Consider the following 17,508-nt stretch of genomic DNA (forward strand, 5'->3'; position numbering starts at 1 on the left):
GAAGACGGCACCCGCAGGCTGTGAGGGCAGGGCGCTTTTTACCCTCCTGGAGGGCAGGATGCTTGTTGCCCTCCAGATGGAGGGCAGGGCGCCGCACCCCGCTAAAACAGCCTAGCGGGAATGCTAATGATCCCTGACCTAGCCCTGTGCCCCACCACCAGTCCAGCCAGCTGTCCCTGCCCTGTCCTTCCCCCCCGTTCCAACCATACTTCCCTGCCCTGTGCTTTCACCCTTAGTCCAGCCAGCCTTCCCTGTCTCCCTCCTAGTCCTGCCAGGTTTCTCTGCTCTTCCCCCCCCCCCCAGTCCAGCCAGCCTTCTCTGCCCTGTGCTTCCCCCAACCCCCCCCAGTCCAGCCAGCCTTCTCTGCCCTGTGCTTCACCCAACCCGCCCCAGTCCAGCCAGCCTTCCCTGGCATTGTATGTGGGTCTGGCTTTTTCAATGTATTTTATGTGGATTTGGCTATTTCAATTTTATTTATTTATCTGTATCTGTTTTTTTCAGTGTATTTTATGTGGATCTGGCTTTTATTTATATAAATATGTATTCGAATTGAAGTTGCTTTACAGCCTTTTGTTTACACACAAATTGGTGTCACACCCCCTGGTGTAGCTCCACCCACCTCTGCCCCCCTCCCCTCCAACCCTGGTATGGGTCCTGCCTATTTTGTCTGTCCCGGGCCCCACAATTTCTGATGGCAACCCTGATTGGATATTGCATGTATATTTTGGGAAGACTACAGAAACATTCAATATGAGATCTCTTTTTTTTTATCATTTCAAATGTAATTAATATGTAACATTATTAACATTATTGTATAAACAGTCTGCTTTTTCATTTGTGTGTTGATCACATTATCATTTATATTGAACATCTTTGGTGATTGTTTTGGGTGAACCTTTTAAAGGTCATAATATGTAAGTAAAATATTAACAAATAAATGTATTTTGTATCTTATTGAGAAATCCTGTATGTGCACACACTCAGACTCCATTGACAGTGATAGTAAGTTGACTCAATAAAAACTTTTCATTGCTTAGAACATTGCATATGTATCTTAAATGCTTAATTCATTCACTGCTACTCTATACAGCACCACTATTACATAAAATGTGCATTATTATCTATTTTTTCCCCTTTGTTAGTAAGATGCTAGCATAACCATAAACGTCCTATTTGCTGACTGCTTCAGATATCAGTTGTATTTCTATTAAGAATAATTAATTTTTCACATGAAGCTTGAAAGTTTTTTCATTGCAACCTGATGTTTGTAACTGTAAAATATAAATGATGTTTATTGAGGGTGACAGATGGTTCAGTAAAAACACACTGCGAGTCATAAGTAATAAGTTCAGAATAAGTCTTTTACAAGGGTATACATCTGTCTAGACTTCTTGTGCAAACACACTAAAATGAAGGTCACTGTAGATTGTTTTACTAACTTTCAGCTGCAGCTAAGGTAGTGTTAACTTTTTGTACAAATGTGTCCTCATACACTATTGCCGCAGTTGCGCCAAGCAGCCCTTCTCGACACACCAGGTCCTGTACGAATCGGCCACGTGTCATTTTCGCTACAATATGTGTCTAGTCAAAAAATGATGCAACAAACCGCCTAACAAGACTCCACTGTACATCTGTGTACAAATGAGTCTGGATCTGCATACTTTCACATCAAGTGCCGTTGTCCTACATCTGCGACTTTGTACATATAAACTCATTTCTGTGCGGTTAAAGTTGCTGGCATCTCTGGTACAGATTGAGTGGTGTTTTGCTGCGTCTGTGGTGCAAATATGTTATAAATTGAAAGCTTTTCACGAACCTCTCATTTCTTGGTGTATGTGGACACAGCTGTTAAATTTTCAGTTGGAAAACAAATACCACTATTTCTTCCGTGTCACATGTGGCCAGGGGTGCCGAGAGGGGGGGTGGACTGGTACTCTTTGCCCACATGAGGAGAGAGAGGAGACTGCTGCTGCAGCAGCAACCTCTCTCCTCAGCCCAGCTGTTGTGTGCTGGGCTAGGGATAGATACTGCTGCAGCAGCACAGCAGCCAGTCCTACATCTCCCTTGATGATTTGCAAGGGGGAAGTGATTGCACTCACACACACACACACACACACACACACACACACACACACTGGATCTGCCACCAGCGCACATAGTATTTGTTTACTTTTCTGTAAGGATGGAGTCTAGCCACACCTCCCCGAGTTGGCCACCCCCACTCCTAATATTGGGGGCCAGTCTGTGGCTCAAGTACATGGCAGGTACCTATCTGATGCGTGATTTATACAGGTGGCATCTATTTTTCACATCAGCTCCTACACTTTAATGAAGGCATGCCATATTAAAGTAATGTCATATTATATAAATAGCTCACATAGGCCAATTACATTTGTAGCCCCCATCAGAGCCATAATACATTAAATACCCTAATATACCTGTATGAGCTTCAACTACATTATATTACTATACCCCATCCCACATTCCGTTAATATCACACTTACCTTCTATGCTTGTGTGCAAAGGATTCCTATCTGAGGCTGTCCTCTCTTTTTGCTGTTCATGTGGTCTTTACATGTGGGGAGGCCAAATCTGCCCCAAATATGATGATGGATGCATGGAGGAGGAGATGACCCACATTGAAGAGAGGGAGTTAGAGAAACAGGAGTGGAGTAGCTGAGGGAAAAGGGAGAATCATGAGGGGATTAGCAGGAGGTAAAGTTAGAAGGTGAACAGGAGAGGAATGGGAGAAGAGGAGTGGATCCACAATTAGGGAGAAGCAGTATTGGTGACACCTTCCCTCAGTGTCAGCCTTGTTACCCGGCACTAGACTGACAGATAGCTGGACGAGTAAAGGCAGTGTGCTGGTCGTTACTGTAAGCCTCAGGCCATTTGCGGTTTGATTCAGAGAATCACACAAGTCTGTTTTGCAGATGGTTATTGCATTTGTTTTAGCACTGCACGTGCTCCATAGCCAAGTGCATGTATCTGCTTGTGATTTGGATTTGTACACATCTCAGTTGCAACTCCATTTGCAACTGGGTTGAAATGGGGTGTTTGTACATTGGCTAAGTTGTGGGTGTAAATGTAGCTATGAAGAGTTGTTTGTACACAGAGCTGTCTGATTGCACCAGATCTATCACTGATAATGATGACAGCCACTTACACAAGGGGATGGATAGTTTTGGTGCAATCACATGGATGCATTCAACTCAACATGTGGGTGAAAATCTGCATTTAGTTTCATGCATGCTACACTACATTGGCTGACTTGAGTGCAACTCTGAATTAGCCCCTTCATGCAGTGGCTGCTCCCTGGCGAGGGCCAGCCAACAAAAAGGACACCAGTATGAATGCATTCTTCCAAAGGGTACATTAAAGAGTAATTTGGGCCCCTAATACGTGTCCCTTATTTTTTATCACTAATAGATCTAATCAAATTGGGTGTAATAATTAGTACAGCAATTACTGTTGAATAATGCCTCCTATAAATTATATATGTTTTCCATTAAGTTAACAGGACTTTTGTAACTTGGATGGGCCTTGAGATTTCACAGATAATTGCTGCTAAAACCTGTGCATACCGCTACTTTTATTATTTAGTGGTCCCTTTGAATACCATGTGGATTGATTGTTGAACCATGAATCACTGTACATGTTTCCGCGTCTCATCCCTGCCCCCATTCCCTCTCTGTTCTCATTGACAGTGGGTTTCATGGCCTCACAAGAGATTGTGACAAGGCCCAACTGCCATTTTCTGTTACTTACTAGTTATATATGACACTTAAGAATTAAGGCCCACCTTACATATATATACCATACACTATGCTGGCGTAGAGGGGGAAGGCTAACCAGAAACCTAGTAGTGACTAATTTGTAGAAGTAAAATTTACATTATAGTTTTGTAGAATAGAATTTTTTTCACTGACATTTGCTTTAATTATCAATTAAACAAATGTTTTAAATCATTTTCATGTGAAGCGTATTTTTTTAGAAAGTATTATTCAGAATAGTACTATTTTCATTTGATTTATAGCAGTAGTGACCTAACTCGCTTTCACTAAATAATGTACACTGTAAGGTAAAAAAAATGTAATTATATTTGATTGGTGAATTACTATAAGTAAAGGGTGTTTAAAAAGATAATACTAAAATATTGATTAAAATTACGTTCTCTGTGTTGAAACATGATTTTTATTTCTTTAACTTATGAGTTTTAATATGTGTATCTGTCAGAATTGTTAGAACACAGAATAGGTTTCAGTTAATTATGCTGTAAAACTATATGGCTTTATGTCATGCTCCAGTCATTACATGGCTTTTAACAACATTATATTATTTTGCCAACTCCATGTATTTCTTGTCATAGTAAGAATTAAAAATTAATTGTATATATTATGTTCAGGTTCATTTAGAAACAACTGCCTTCTCATTTCCATTATAACAATATTTATAAGTTGTTCTTTCAAAAAGAATTTGGTAGGTATACTGTATATTTATAATTATAATATATTTTTATGTACATCATAAATGTATCCCTTAATTTAACAATTTTTCTTTACACAACGTTATAAATAAGATCTGAAATTGCACACTTCAACAAAACTGTTCTAAACATTTTTTTTTATTGAAGGAGCAGCAAACTATTTTTCTTGTTCAACTTCCTTCTCCCATTTCTAATCCACCATGTTCAGGTCAAACTCATTCCAGGCTGTCAGGTCACAGATAATGTTAGGTGTACCGTCGACTTGTTATATACGTACCTTTTGGTTTCTATTAAAAAAATGTATATTATTGCCTCTACTAATCAAATTATACCCTTCTTTGTTTGCACTTAAAAATGTTTTTTTTTCTCTTGTAATACTCAGTTTGTTATTGGATTATATGAGTAAATGTCATCAAAATTAACTTTCTTCTAAGATTTCTGTGTTTTGTTAAGATGTTCTGTTCAAATCTACCCCCCCCCTCCACCCAGACTTTTGAATGTATTCAGCATATCACTTTTTTTTTTACTTTATTTGGGCCAGCAAACGCCCTACAGTCCTTTCGAAAATTTGTGATAAGACTTCCTAGTGGTGGTTGTCTTAATTTACCCAATTTAAAAAGAACATACCTGGAAATGCGGCTCACCCAGTAAAATATATCTCTAAAGTGTGGGCTTCTATTGTGGCAGATAATATCCATGTACTCAATTATTATTGCTAATATTCTTCACTTCTACTTTTGAGTCCCTTTATAAAACGCAAACTTACTCTTGTGGGCTTGTATCCATCATATTTGCTGAGCTCTCTGTCTCTGGTTTGCTGACTGCTGACCCCCATAAGACAACAAGCGAGGCTGATGTTGATCAACTATTAGCAGAGATGAATGGTTAGGGATCAGGGAGCATACATTAAGCATACATTAACATTAAAAAGAAAATGCTAATAAGCTCCTGTACCATTTGTATTGTGTTACATATACCTCGTAAAATGTTTCCTGATGCCTTAGACAGATGTTGGAGAAGATATAAGACCTCTGGCACCGTCTTACATATTTGACATTTTCTGTCCTTTTAGTGACTTTCCATAATCTCCTATGTACTAGTTGCAGCTCCAGACTCAACTAATTACCAATCCAATTTACCACATTACATTAGCCACCTCCTGTTAACTAGCAACCGACTGGAAATCTCAAAATCCTGCTTCTGTTACAACTGTTCTTTATCGACTATTGTCCTCTTAATGCATGGTATACATTACAGTGATTATTGATACCTTGTCATAGTCTTTCGTTAAGACATTGGCACAATTGGCAACTCACAACATTGCTTCCCTGAGTTTCTTCTCTTATTCCCTTAAACCCTTAACATCCAACCACCGGGTTCCCCCACATTCTTTCCTTTCTCTACCTCTATCCTTCTTCAAAACTTCTACATAGAACCTAAAATATCCCTGGTCCTGATCTCTGTATATTATTTATGCACATGTAGATTCTTTTTGTGATTTCCTCGTTATCCACATTTTGTTATTCATATCTTAATGCAAAATGTATATACATTACTGTGTATGATTGTTATAACTTGGAGAAAAAAATTATTTTGTTTAATTCACTGTATTGAAGTTAAAGGTAAAAAACTCCCACTTTTTTGAATTTTTTTTTTGTATTTGATGGAGCATAAAGAATGATGGTATTGCGTTAAAATGCAATATTTTTGGGAAAAAATGTATAATTTGTGTGGGCACTGCATAAAAACGTTTGCAATATTTATGTGGGCATTTAATGAGCTCAAACATCAAAAAAATGGGCTCAGTTTGGATAATGAACTGCATGTATTATTTTTATAATTTTTCCGCTTTAACTTTGAAGTCTCTTTATTTGTTACTTTAAAAGCATTTTTTTAAGTTGTGATTTTAAATTAATTACTGACATCCAGTATTTTCACTCCTTTAGATTATTATCTAGTGAGAGCTATGACTGCACTTTGTTAGAGTAATTAAACTGTAGTTCATCTAGGTGTTCCAATAACTATACTGTACTTCACTAATCTATGAGCTTTCCCTGTGAATAATCCAACATGCTTAATTGTGTCCTTTACAGCCAGAGGTAAAAACCATATACAGTATCACCAGGCTTTGAAAAGAATGGTTACATTTGAGTAAATTATAATATAAATATAATATAAACATAATTCAACAGGAAAAAAATCTTTACCCAGATGTGGCATTTGCTAGTTATAGGAGGTGTTGATTCCCCTTAATGGTTATCTCTCCTGCTCATTTTGCTATTGGTTGCTGGCAACAGTCACGGACAGCACCTGATCTTACCACCTTCATCTGACTGCCATGCTCTGCAGCTGCGGTAGCCGGGAAACAAATAATCTGTAAAAGGGGTAAGCGCCTCAGACATACTTTTTCATCTATATAAACTTGCATGCTCGGACAGATTATTATTTCACTCACCCCGGAGCATAGAACAATAGCTTGCCCGGTTTTACAGGGGAATAGATGCACAGTACAAATCTCACTGGTATGTTGGTCACAGACACATTGTTTATCTGGCATCACCTGTAACACACAACAAATGTCTAAATACCTACATAGAGAATGTGCTACTGTAACTATCCTACTGAACAATAATGAGTAATAATGACATCAATAATTAGCACACTAAAGCTGGCCACACATCTAAAGAATATCTGTCCAACCAGCCAACTAGTTGATTGGTTGGAATGAAAATCTGGTAAGGGATGAAAGCAAATGACAATCAGCAATTTGCTCCCAAACGCTGGAAAATGGACCAAAACTGTTGTTTGAACAAATAGTTTAGATCAAACATTTAATAAACTTGTCTGACGACCATTTTCATCTGTTTTCTGGCATTTAGGAGCAAATTGCTGATCATCATTTACTCCCATATGTTACCAGATTTTCATTCCAACCAATCAACAAGTTGGCTGGTTGGATGTAAGTTGGTCTAGTGCGTGGCCAGCTTTACAACTAGTTTTGTGTCATAACTGGATTACTTACAAGTGTGGTGCACTTTGCTAATAAATAACACGCCTACAAAAGAATATATGTGCAATATTGCAGGCACAGAACACAAATACCAACGCTACACAAACAGCCTGGTGCTAATATCAGGAATTTCAAAAATGTATCACAGTTATTTAAGCAATTATCAAATCACATCAATAGAGCAGCAAAAGAATAATGTGCTTGTGGTTGCACAAAAAACAGCTCCCTGAAGAGTCTAGTAATCTCCCTGATTGCACCTTACCCCCATGACGAAGCTGTTATGTTAAAAAAAGAGAAATATACATTCAGATTGGATCATTAGTATCATTAATATTTCCCTGCATTGGTTATAAGGCACATTGATCCCTATGTCTACATGTATTTTCTGGAAATTAACAGTGTGTTTACATCAACAAGTAGATCTTACTAACCGTTCTGGGGCTCTTTTACAGTTGGATGTAAATAATTTTATGACAGGCCTCTCAGGCGGAGTAGTACATGTCCACTTTAACGCGCACTCATAGGTGTTACTTTCACAATCTCCCTGAAATGCTTTATCAACAGTAGTCCAGTATAATCCCTGAGCTGGCACAGTGGGCAGCCTGCCAGGATCTGTATCTGTTGATCCTGTCGCTTAGTTACGCTTATGTTTTATTGTACTTTACGAAAACTGTTGGTTTGGTAGTCATTTAAGATTGTTGAGCTTAATTATATCTAGGCTGTGTATTACACTGTGTGGTGAGAGGGGTGGTCTCTCACCTGAGTGGCTCACATTCTGGTGGAATCAGCTCCCTCTAAGGGAAAAGAAAACAAAACCGGCACATTCTGCAGCTGCAGTAGAAGTTTGGAACTTTGGGTTTTCTGGGCTACACAGCTCAAAGTGGAAATATGGAATTCCAGGTTTTCCAGGTCGCCCAGAGCTAGCAGGAAATCAGCAGCAGAGGAAGAGTTTAAAACTCTCATTCACCTACTCTGCCAGGCACTGATGCTGAATAGCGTCCAGCAAATAGACCCAAGTAACTGTAGTGCCAGGGACCAAGGGCAATGCTGGTAGAGCATGGCTGATTGTGGCTGCAGGCCACTGCAGCAGATTGACGGCTAAACACGAGGAGTGCTGGGACCTTTTTATGTTCATTTACTTATTTTATGTATATACCTGTGTTTCCAGGCCTAAGTATGCTGTTCTTCAGTATCTGGTGCCAGTAAAAAGACCACTGTGTATTCACCGGAAATCTGCCTACCAAGTCCTTATTTCAATACCTGTTTTACAACTGTTTGTGTTAAACTTCACTCCCACCTGGAAACCTATTTCCCTAAGGTGACAGAGGGGCTGCTATATGCAGCAGTGTTCTAGTTATGTTATATTATATTTTTCCTGCTAGGTAATACTTTATTTATTCTGGTTATATTGTATAGTGACATATAAACCTCTCTGAAAATATTTTCTCATTTCTGTTTGTCGTTTTATCCTGGGTTTCTAATGTAACATTTGCAGATACGGTAAAAGTTCAAGTGTGCACTTTAACAAAACCAGCAGTGATCAGGCCACCAGTGCCTCACCGTGTTATAAAGTACATTTATATGCTTGATGTGTCAACAAATATTGTGTGGGTGTTCCATACTTCCCAACAATGCAGGAACACTAATTGTGACGGGAGTGGTGACAATGTAGCAGCAGTTACAAAAATACAAAGCAAACTGTTCTAACTTATTTGATGTTTTAGCTTAATCTTCTTTTGTGTTCCAAACTTTTATTTTTATTCATTGTTGCTGTGAGTATTGAAGTGACTTCCTTTTTGAAAGATTCAGATATATGTAATGTAGTTTATGACTGTCTTGTTTAAAAGAACATTTTCACATATTTGTAGGCAGTCATTTTTTCCACTTGCTGTCATGATTTGTGATACATTTCCAGCAGCATGTGTTTCTTGTAATCATAAGACATCTACTTACATTCATTAGACAAGAGAACTTGAAGCAGACTTCTAGCTTCTCAAATGCAATATTTAATTTGATATGCAGCAAGTGAGAAGGACTGTAAGATAAGTAGAAAAGCAAAGTGGAAAAATAGTATTCAGTGATCAACCAAGTACACAAACACCATCTCTGAAAATGTTTTAAACTGGCATTTACAGAAACCAGAAGAAATAAAAACCAGTGAATATTAAAAGTACTTATCTAAATATAAGTTTGCATTGTGAAAGGCAAACATTTTATTTTTTATTTCATTTTATGAGGTAAATACAACTTAATATAAGTTACTTCTCTGTAAGATAATTCAGATTTGTTTTAATGTGTTTGTCCATTTAAATGTCACCCATGATAATTTCCATGATGCTTTTCGAAGCTTGTTAAAGTTACTTTGCCCAACACAGGAGAGGTCTCTGATATAGTATATATAGTAGCTCCTGTGTTATGCTCTTCTTAAATAGGCAGATACCTTAAATCATAGTTTACGTGGGAAAATAATAAATAGGCTCCATTTTCAGTTTATAAATCAGTGGTTCCTTTAACTGGTGACAAAAATGCTGCATAGTTCAATTAAATTTCAGTTGAACTACGGTAATGTGGGGAAAATGAGTTTGGCCCACATGTGTCTCAAAAAGCTTTTGTTTTGTATCCGTACGCCTACATAGTCCCCACTGCGCATATCAATGTTTACAGTACACTTAGGGGTATAGTTACTAAACTGTAAAATGGAGATGTAATCCCTAGCAACCAATCAGATTCTACTTAACATTTATCTAACACCTTCTAGAAGATAATAGCTGGAATCTGATTGGTAGCTATGGGCAACATCTCCACTTCTAAAAACACACACTTTAGTAAATATACTCCTTAGTCTCTGCTCTCAGGAAGCATCTCCACAGACTAGAAGTGATCAGGTGTGCAAACAAAAAGAGGCACACTGTGCTAAAGCATTAATGTCCTATCCAAAGTCCAGCCTACTATCCAAACTCCATCCTCCACCACTTTAGAATTTCCTACTTTTATTTTTTTACTTGAATAGTGCTTCGATTTGACTATTTGTGTGTTTTTAAATCTATATCTTACATTTGTCTAAGTTTGTCTACAAAATTAAGTACATAAGAGTTGTCCCGTTAAAAGAATATAGTAAGGCTGGATCTCTACGAGCTCAAAAGTCCTAATTTTGAATGTTAATGTCCGTAAGACTATACATAATAGGGGCTGATTCTGAGCCTGCACGCAAACCACAATGCGGATGGATCTTATAGGTTGCAGCATACTGCACGTGTGCCAAATAAAGAGATCCACTTCTGCACATGAGGTCAGGTTTTCACTAACAGATGGAGTTCGATAATGTGTATGGATTGATCTATCTGTTGATGGACCATTGTAATGGGTGTTTCTGGGCAGGGACTAGACAGCGACCATGCAATTGCATGGATCTCTTCTGTCTTGTGGGTGTGTAAGTTAACTTCCTTGTTGAATCGTAGCGCTCAAATGGAGATGGAATTTCTGTTTCAGCTGGATCTTTTCCACCCAGCATGGTGCTGGTGTAAGTATTGATATAATGATGATGTCCACAGCTACAGACGTAAGAACAGTGGGCAGGATAGGCTTTCACAAGCAGCCACACTGATTTTTAGTATACAAAGGCAGATTCTCGCATTATCATAAACTGATAAGTAGGCTGCGCCGGCCATATGGAAAAGAGGGCGCAGGGCCCACAGTGAAGAACATCCCGAAAAATTCACCCTGTCCTAGTATTTAACATTTTAATATTCTTGCTCAACAAATTGAAATCTTGTTTTATAAAAAATTAGGCTCCCCATGTTTTGCAAAAACTATGTACCTCATACTTTGCAAGTACTGTCCTTGCTCATACCAATTTCTTCCATTGACTGGTGCATATTTTTGCTTCTCCGTACTTTGGCTAGGGACACTGGAGACACATATAACTTACAAAAAATTATTTTGTGCTACTCCAATTTTACTCCTCATGGAGGTCCATTTCTGTAATGTTGAATTTAAAGCATTCAAGATTTTATTTCTATTAACATTCCCCTCTATTGTCACCCTGAGATGGTGATATCGATAGGACCACTGCGGTGGTATTTGTTAAATAGAATTTCCTAACGTTTGCATTGTGAAACTTTTGCTGGCTAAACTCTTCTCCAGCTGGGGCTAATATTGGCAGCAGCTGTCAGTAATGAAAAATAGAAGAAATTCTTCTTTCTTTTATAAATGGGTCTCGTAACCGTCTAGAAATGAGTTATGTTTCCTTAACCACTTTGTCCCGTAGTACTAATGTAACTTAAAACCGCGACGTGTGGGCTACCAAAAAGAATAATAATTGTTCTTCCTCCCCATCTGTTTGGCGGACTGGGTTCTATTGGGAAGTGACACCTTTTTTGTAAAATAAATAAAATACTCTTTCATACTACTGTAGGTGGCCCATAAAAGGCAATATATTGTGATCATTGGGATCATCAGACATTAACCCCCTAAACTATAGAAATAACATAGAGTTCAGGAATGGGGGATGATCTCCCCTAACCTGGCTTCCAATAGTTAGGGGGCACTTACATTAGATCTCTCTTTCGAATGATTGTGCACTTTGGTACCTGTCTGGTGATCACCTGTGCCCTATAACACTCACCTGCAATCATGGGGGCACCCATATTTCATAGAGAGCAGTCGCCTCTTTAAAGTGAATCACAATATTACCCTGCGCTACAGAAAACTCACGTTTTGCACACATGGGTGGCAGGGCACTTTGTGCCCTCTAATGTCCTTAACAGTACCTATATACATTGTGGCAGGGACGTATCTATAATGGGTGCAGAGCCGTAGCTAGGGTAGTGCGGCCAATGCCATCGCATAGGGCAGGGGGCGCTGTTTGGGCCTGTCAAATTTCCGTATATTATCATTCTCACATGTAGCTTCCTCTTATTTCATCCCCAGCATCTCCTGGCCTCACCTATCTCTTCCCAGGCCCTTCCCCATTAAGCCGTGGCCCTTTTTTGGGTGCATTATGTCCTTTTGAAAAATGAGGGGGGCGCCAATGCTCTTTCTGGCACAAGGCACCAAAAAGTCTAGTTACGGCTCTGAGGGTGTGCGGTGCACCACACACCCTGCACCCATACTTTGTAATACTCACCTTTCCGAAATCCCACGTCAGGTCTCCCAGCGCTGTTAAAATGCCAGAAAATGGCCGCCGTGGCAATTTTTCCCACGTTTTGCACATGCGCTGTGAGGAAATTGCCGGGAAAATGGTGGCCACACCATTTCCCCGGTGATCTGCGCATGCGCAATAGACCCTGCGAACACTCTAATGCCCAGAGTCTATTGATTCTGTGGTGACCGCATTGTGGCACCCACCTACGAAAAGATTATATGGCCCCCTTAGCAACTATTGACTATTGATCACCAGTCAATTACTTAAACACACACAAAAATTACACCTTTCCACACATGAAGTAAAAATGGAAAGTCCAAATCTCCCACATATTGTAAAAGAAGGCCCTCTCCTTTAATGCTATTGTATTTTTAGTTTAAAAATTGGTAGGTCTTATTAAGTTGCATTATTTTTTCTTCACATGGTTTGTATATAAATTGAGATTGTGATTGATATATATATATATATATATATATATATATATATATATATAATTATTTATTTATTTTCCAAGTGCATTGTTTTGTATGAAAACCGACACGTAGAAATGTGCAAATTGATTTAATGATGAAGCAAGAGCCACATGTATTTAATAAATATAAATAAATGTTTGATTTTGGTTTACTTTCTTGAAGTTTCAATGGTAAGTTTTCTTTTTAAGCTTTTTAAGTTAAATTTTATTTGTTGTGTTTGAAAGAACAAAGATACTAATGGTATTTTTTTTTTTTTTTAAAGATTCGGTAAATTTTATGTGGATACAGCATTAAAAATACATTGATATATATGTTGGAATGTGATGAGCGCAAATATTTTAAAATAGCCTTAGCACAGGGGTGAGAAAACCGTCTGCTGCGAAAGGATTAACATAAGTCACATCCCTACCGAATATAGAAAAAGGAGTAAAACGCTGTCAGAAAAAATGGGGGTTTTATATTTCGTATTTAGATAATACCACGCAAACACATATTAATAACATTTTTGAAACCATAACAGTTAAGTTAGTCCGCTTCTAGTGATTACCGAATAATTTTCTTTGTATGATAGATGTATGCTCGACCTTATTTCTACATTACAAAATACTAGGCCTCACTACTATTTACTGTATACTAACAGAAACATCTATACATGAATGTGCTTATCCTCACCTCCCCCTCCCCTTCCTTAAGGATCTACTCTCCCTTCGACTATCCTAACCCCCCCATCTTACCCCTTTCCTTGCTTTTGTTGTTTTGAATATGCATGTATATTGGTTTTATTTTATACTAGACGAATATAGTACTGATTAGTTAGATGACAAACTTTGAGCCCCTTTTCAGTTCTGTAATAGAGCTTCAATAGTGGAATGAGTTAATCTTTGGATACATTATACTGATTATAACTCCACTAAAATACTCTCAAGATCACCTATATTGTACTTCTAAATATTTTACTGTTTTGTATAAATGATATTTAGGTTTCAATGGATTTTTATATTCTATGTGATAGTCATCAACTTGTCTCACTCATTGCTTTTTGTACTGTTACTTTGTTTTGTTTTTGTTCTGTTCTATCTGCTAAAACTTTAAATAAAGAGATATTTAAAAAAAAACTTAAGTAATGATGGTTACCTGGTACATGTGATTGTTAATTTTTCTTTTTATATTCAGATTCAATAATCTATTAGTAATTTTCAGTTTAAGTGTCATGTGACATTCGCAAACACATGACATACAGTATGATGTAATGAGCAGAGAGCCTTTAGAACGTTCATAACATAACTTTATCCTTCCTCAGCCATCAGCCTTGTGACTGACTCGCTAATTCTAAGAGATAAATTAAAACTTTCCTGGCAACAAGCAGAAACTTACTGTTTCCAAGAGAGAGACATTTTGTTGCTGTTTTAACCATGTCAGTTTTTCCCACTATTAATTTAGCAAATTACTCTCTAAGAACCTGATTCAGATCCGAACGATAAGAAGCGTTTGCTCGTAGCTGGCCGATTTTTTGCATTTTGCGCATGTGTAAGCATTGCAGTGCACGTGCGCGAACCAGTGTGAAAGATCAGTAAGCATTTGCTCGTTGCACATAGGCTGCCTAGCAGAGTGAGTGACAGGAGAAGCCGTTTGTGGGTGGTAACAGGGGCTGGCCATTAAAAACGGGGGAGTGGAGTGTGAATGCAGGCGTGTCTGAGCATCGCAACGCAGTTTCAGAGGCGTGCATAATTAGAGGCAGCGTCATAGTACACGTCACCGGGTTGTATTTCACACTGAAATTCTCGCAGTGCTTGAGGTAGGGTATAGTCAACCTAAAGCGCTGCGTTTGCTTCCGATGGTACCCGATGTACCGATGCATGCATACATTTCCTGGAGATGACGTGCGATAGTGGGTGTCTTAAGACAGGCTGGTGGGCGTCTGCATACACAAAGTGATCGCACGCCAAGACAAAGTGGGCGTGGATATGCCTTGCCGCGCGATTGCCTGCCGTGCCATCACTTAGCCGGTTTTACATACGCTGGGTGCGAAAGAACGCATCTAGCAAGCGGGCCTGAATGAGCTCCTAAGTTTTAGGAAAATTGCCTGAAGGAACGAACTTTAGATTCAGTTAAATAAATACAAAGCTTGCATTAAAAAAAAAAAGAAAGAAAAGAAAAAAATTGTCAGTACCATAGAAGCTTGAAGTGTCCATATTTTTTTCCACAGCAACGATTTAAAAATAAAAAAAAAAGTCCTCTATCCTCTAGTATCTCTAACTGGTGTCTTTATTTCTTGTATATCTCTGTTTAGTCTGAACCCGAAGGATTTTCGCACTTCCATTTATACGTCTGCGCTGCTTTTCTGGTCAGATGGAGGAAAGAGATTTTGGAAGAAAAAGATTTTCATGTAAGTGGTTTTATTTTACTTTTACTTGCTGTAGCATATGGATTCAAATGAGGCAGTTATGTGTCTATGGTGACTGTAATAAATCCATTCAACCAAGTGAGGTAAGTACAAACTGTAAAACGTTACAAATAGTCTACTTAAACAATGTCACCTTTGGCATCACAGACTTTTGTAAGTTAGGTGATTTGTAGCGAACAACAATGTTCTAAACTGCTGTTTATATTTGAGGATAATAGCTGTGTGAGATTGCTTTAGTCAGAGTTGTGTTCCATAGAAATGTTTTACATATATGTTGTAAATAAGGCAATTTAATGTAAATTCATTTATAAAGTGGCTTAGTCTACATTCTTTTGATACTGGCTTTACTGGATATTGTTTAATCTAAGAAAATCCAAGACATCTATTAGACAAACACAAAATTGCCGCTGAACAGGTACAAAATTATTTTAAAAAATAAATAAATAAAACCTCTGCAACTGATATGAGAAACTTCTAACATTTTTAGATTGAAAAGATACATAAAAAAATACTCAATAGCTTCATACAGTTAGAAATAATTCTAATATAATTCTGTTAATTCAAGCACTTATCAGTGAACTCATGATAGATTACAAATTTATTAGAATATTGCAAAGCATAAAGCAATTAGCCAGCAAAATAAATTATTGGCAGATCAGGATATGTGGAGTTAAAAGTAATTGTGTCCACCACATGCCAAACCCATCTAATTTGTGATGGTAAATAAGTGCCCCTCAAGCCAAAAAGCCAGGTTACATGGGGCATAATTAGTGCAACTGTCGACTTCACACATGGGCCACGCACAATCTTATACTTTTTTTTTTTTCATCAAACATTCAGGCATGGAGGTGATCTTGGGCACACCCATAGCGTTTTATGACCAATTTACTCTAAAGCAATCAAATTTCTTGTTTGGACATTTTCAATATTGTGTAGTATTTATTATTTATTTATTAACAGTTTCTTATATAGCACTGCGAATTCCGACGCGCTTTACAATTTGAATCAACATTAACATTATACTGGGTTGTAAAAGATATACATACAGTCAGGTGCATAAATATTGGGACATTGACAGAATTTTCATATTTTGGCCTCTATTCACCACCACAATGGCTTTGAAATGAAATAAACAAGACGTGCATTAACTGCAGACTTTCAGATTTAATTTGAGGGTTATTACATCTAAATCAGGTGAACGATGTAGGAATTACAACGGTTTCTATATGTGCCTCCCACTTTTTAAGGGGCCAAAAGTAATGGGACTATCAACTCAAAAGCTATTTCATGGACAGGTGTGGGCTATTCCCTCGTTATTTTATTATTAATTAAGCAGGTAAAAGGTCTGGAGTTGATTCTAGGTGTGACATTTGCATTTGGAATCAGTTGCTGTCGACTCTCAATATGAGATCCAAAGAGCTGTCACTATCAGTGAAGCAAGCCATCATTAGGCTGAAAAATCAAAACAAACCCATCAGAGAGATAGCAAAAACATCGATGGAAGCTGGCTGAGAAACACATGGGCACTTGGCAGCTATAACCATCTGTAAGGTAAAGTCTACATTAATCTAGCAAGTCAGTCACAGTGTAATGTCTGGTGCTGCTCTTCTTTGTGTGTTATGACCTTCCCCTGGGGCAGTCTGTCTGTCTGTCTGTCTGTCTATCTATCTCATATCTATCTCTCTAATATCTATCTATGTATGTATGTATGTATGTATCTATCTATCTATCTATCTTTCTCATATCTCTCTATCTATCTCATATCTATCTATCTATCTATCTATCTATCTATCTATCTATCTATCTATCTATCTCATATCTATCTATCTCATATCTATCTATCTATCTATCTATCTCATATCTATCTATCTTATATCTATCTTATATCTATCTCATATCTATCTATCATATATCTGTCCTACTCATATCTATCTATCCTACTCATATCTATCTATCTCATATGTATCTATCTCATATCTATCTATCTCATAT

General features: G+C 37.9%; 1 protein-coding gene across 1 annotated transcript in view; it reads left to right on the top strand.

Annotated features, from left to right (window-relative positions):
• Positions 1-17,508, top strand: part of TBC1D22A (TBC1 domain family member 22A) — a 731,641-nt gene that overhangs the window by 565,297 nt on the left and 148,836 nt on the right. The window contains exon 12 of the mRNA XM_088455938.1: positions 15,403-15,498. Within this exon, the coding sequence (XP_088312064.1) occupies positions 15,403-15,498 (96 nt within the window). The remainder of the gene's footprint in view (positions 1-15,402; positions 15,499-17,508) is intronic.

The sequence above is a fragment of the Taudactylus pleione genome, unplaced genomic scaffold (assembly GCF_031769625.1).
Source record: "Taudactylus pleione unplaced genomic scaffold, aTauple2 ptg000041l, whole genome shotgun sequence".
Taxonomy (NCBI): domain Eukaryota; kingdom Metazoa; phylum Chordata; class Amphibia; order Anura; family Myobatrachidae; genus Taudactylus; species Taudactylus pleione.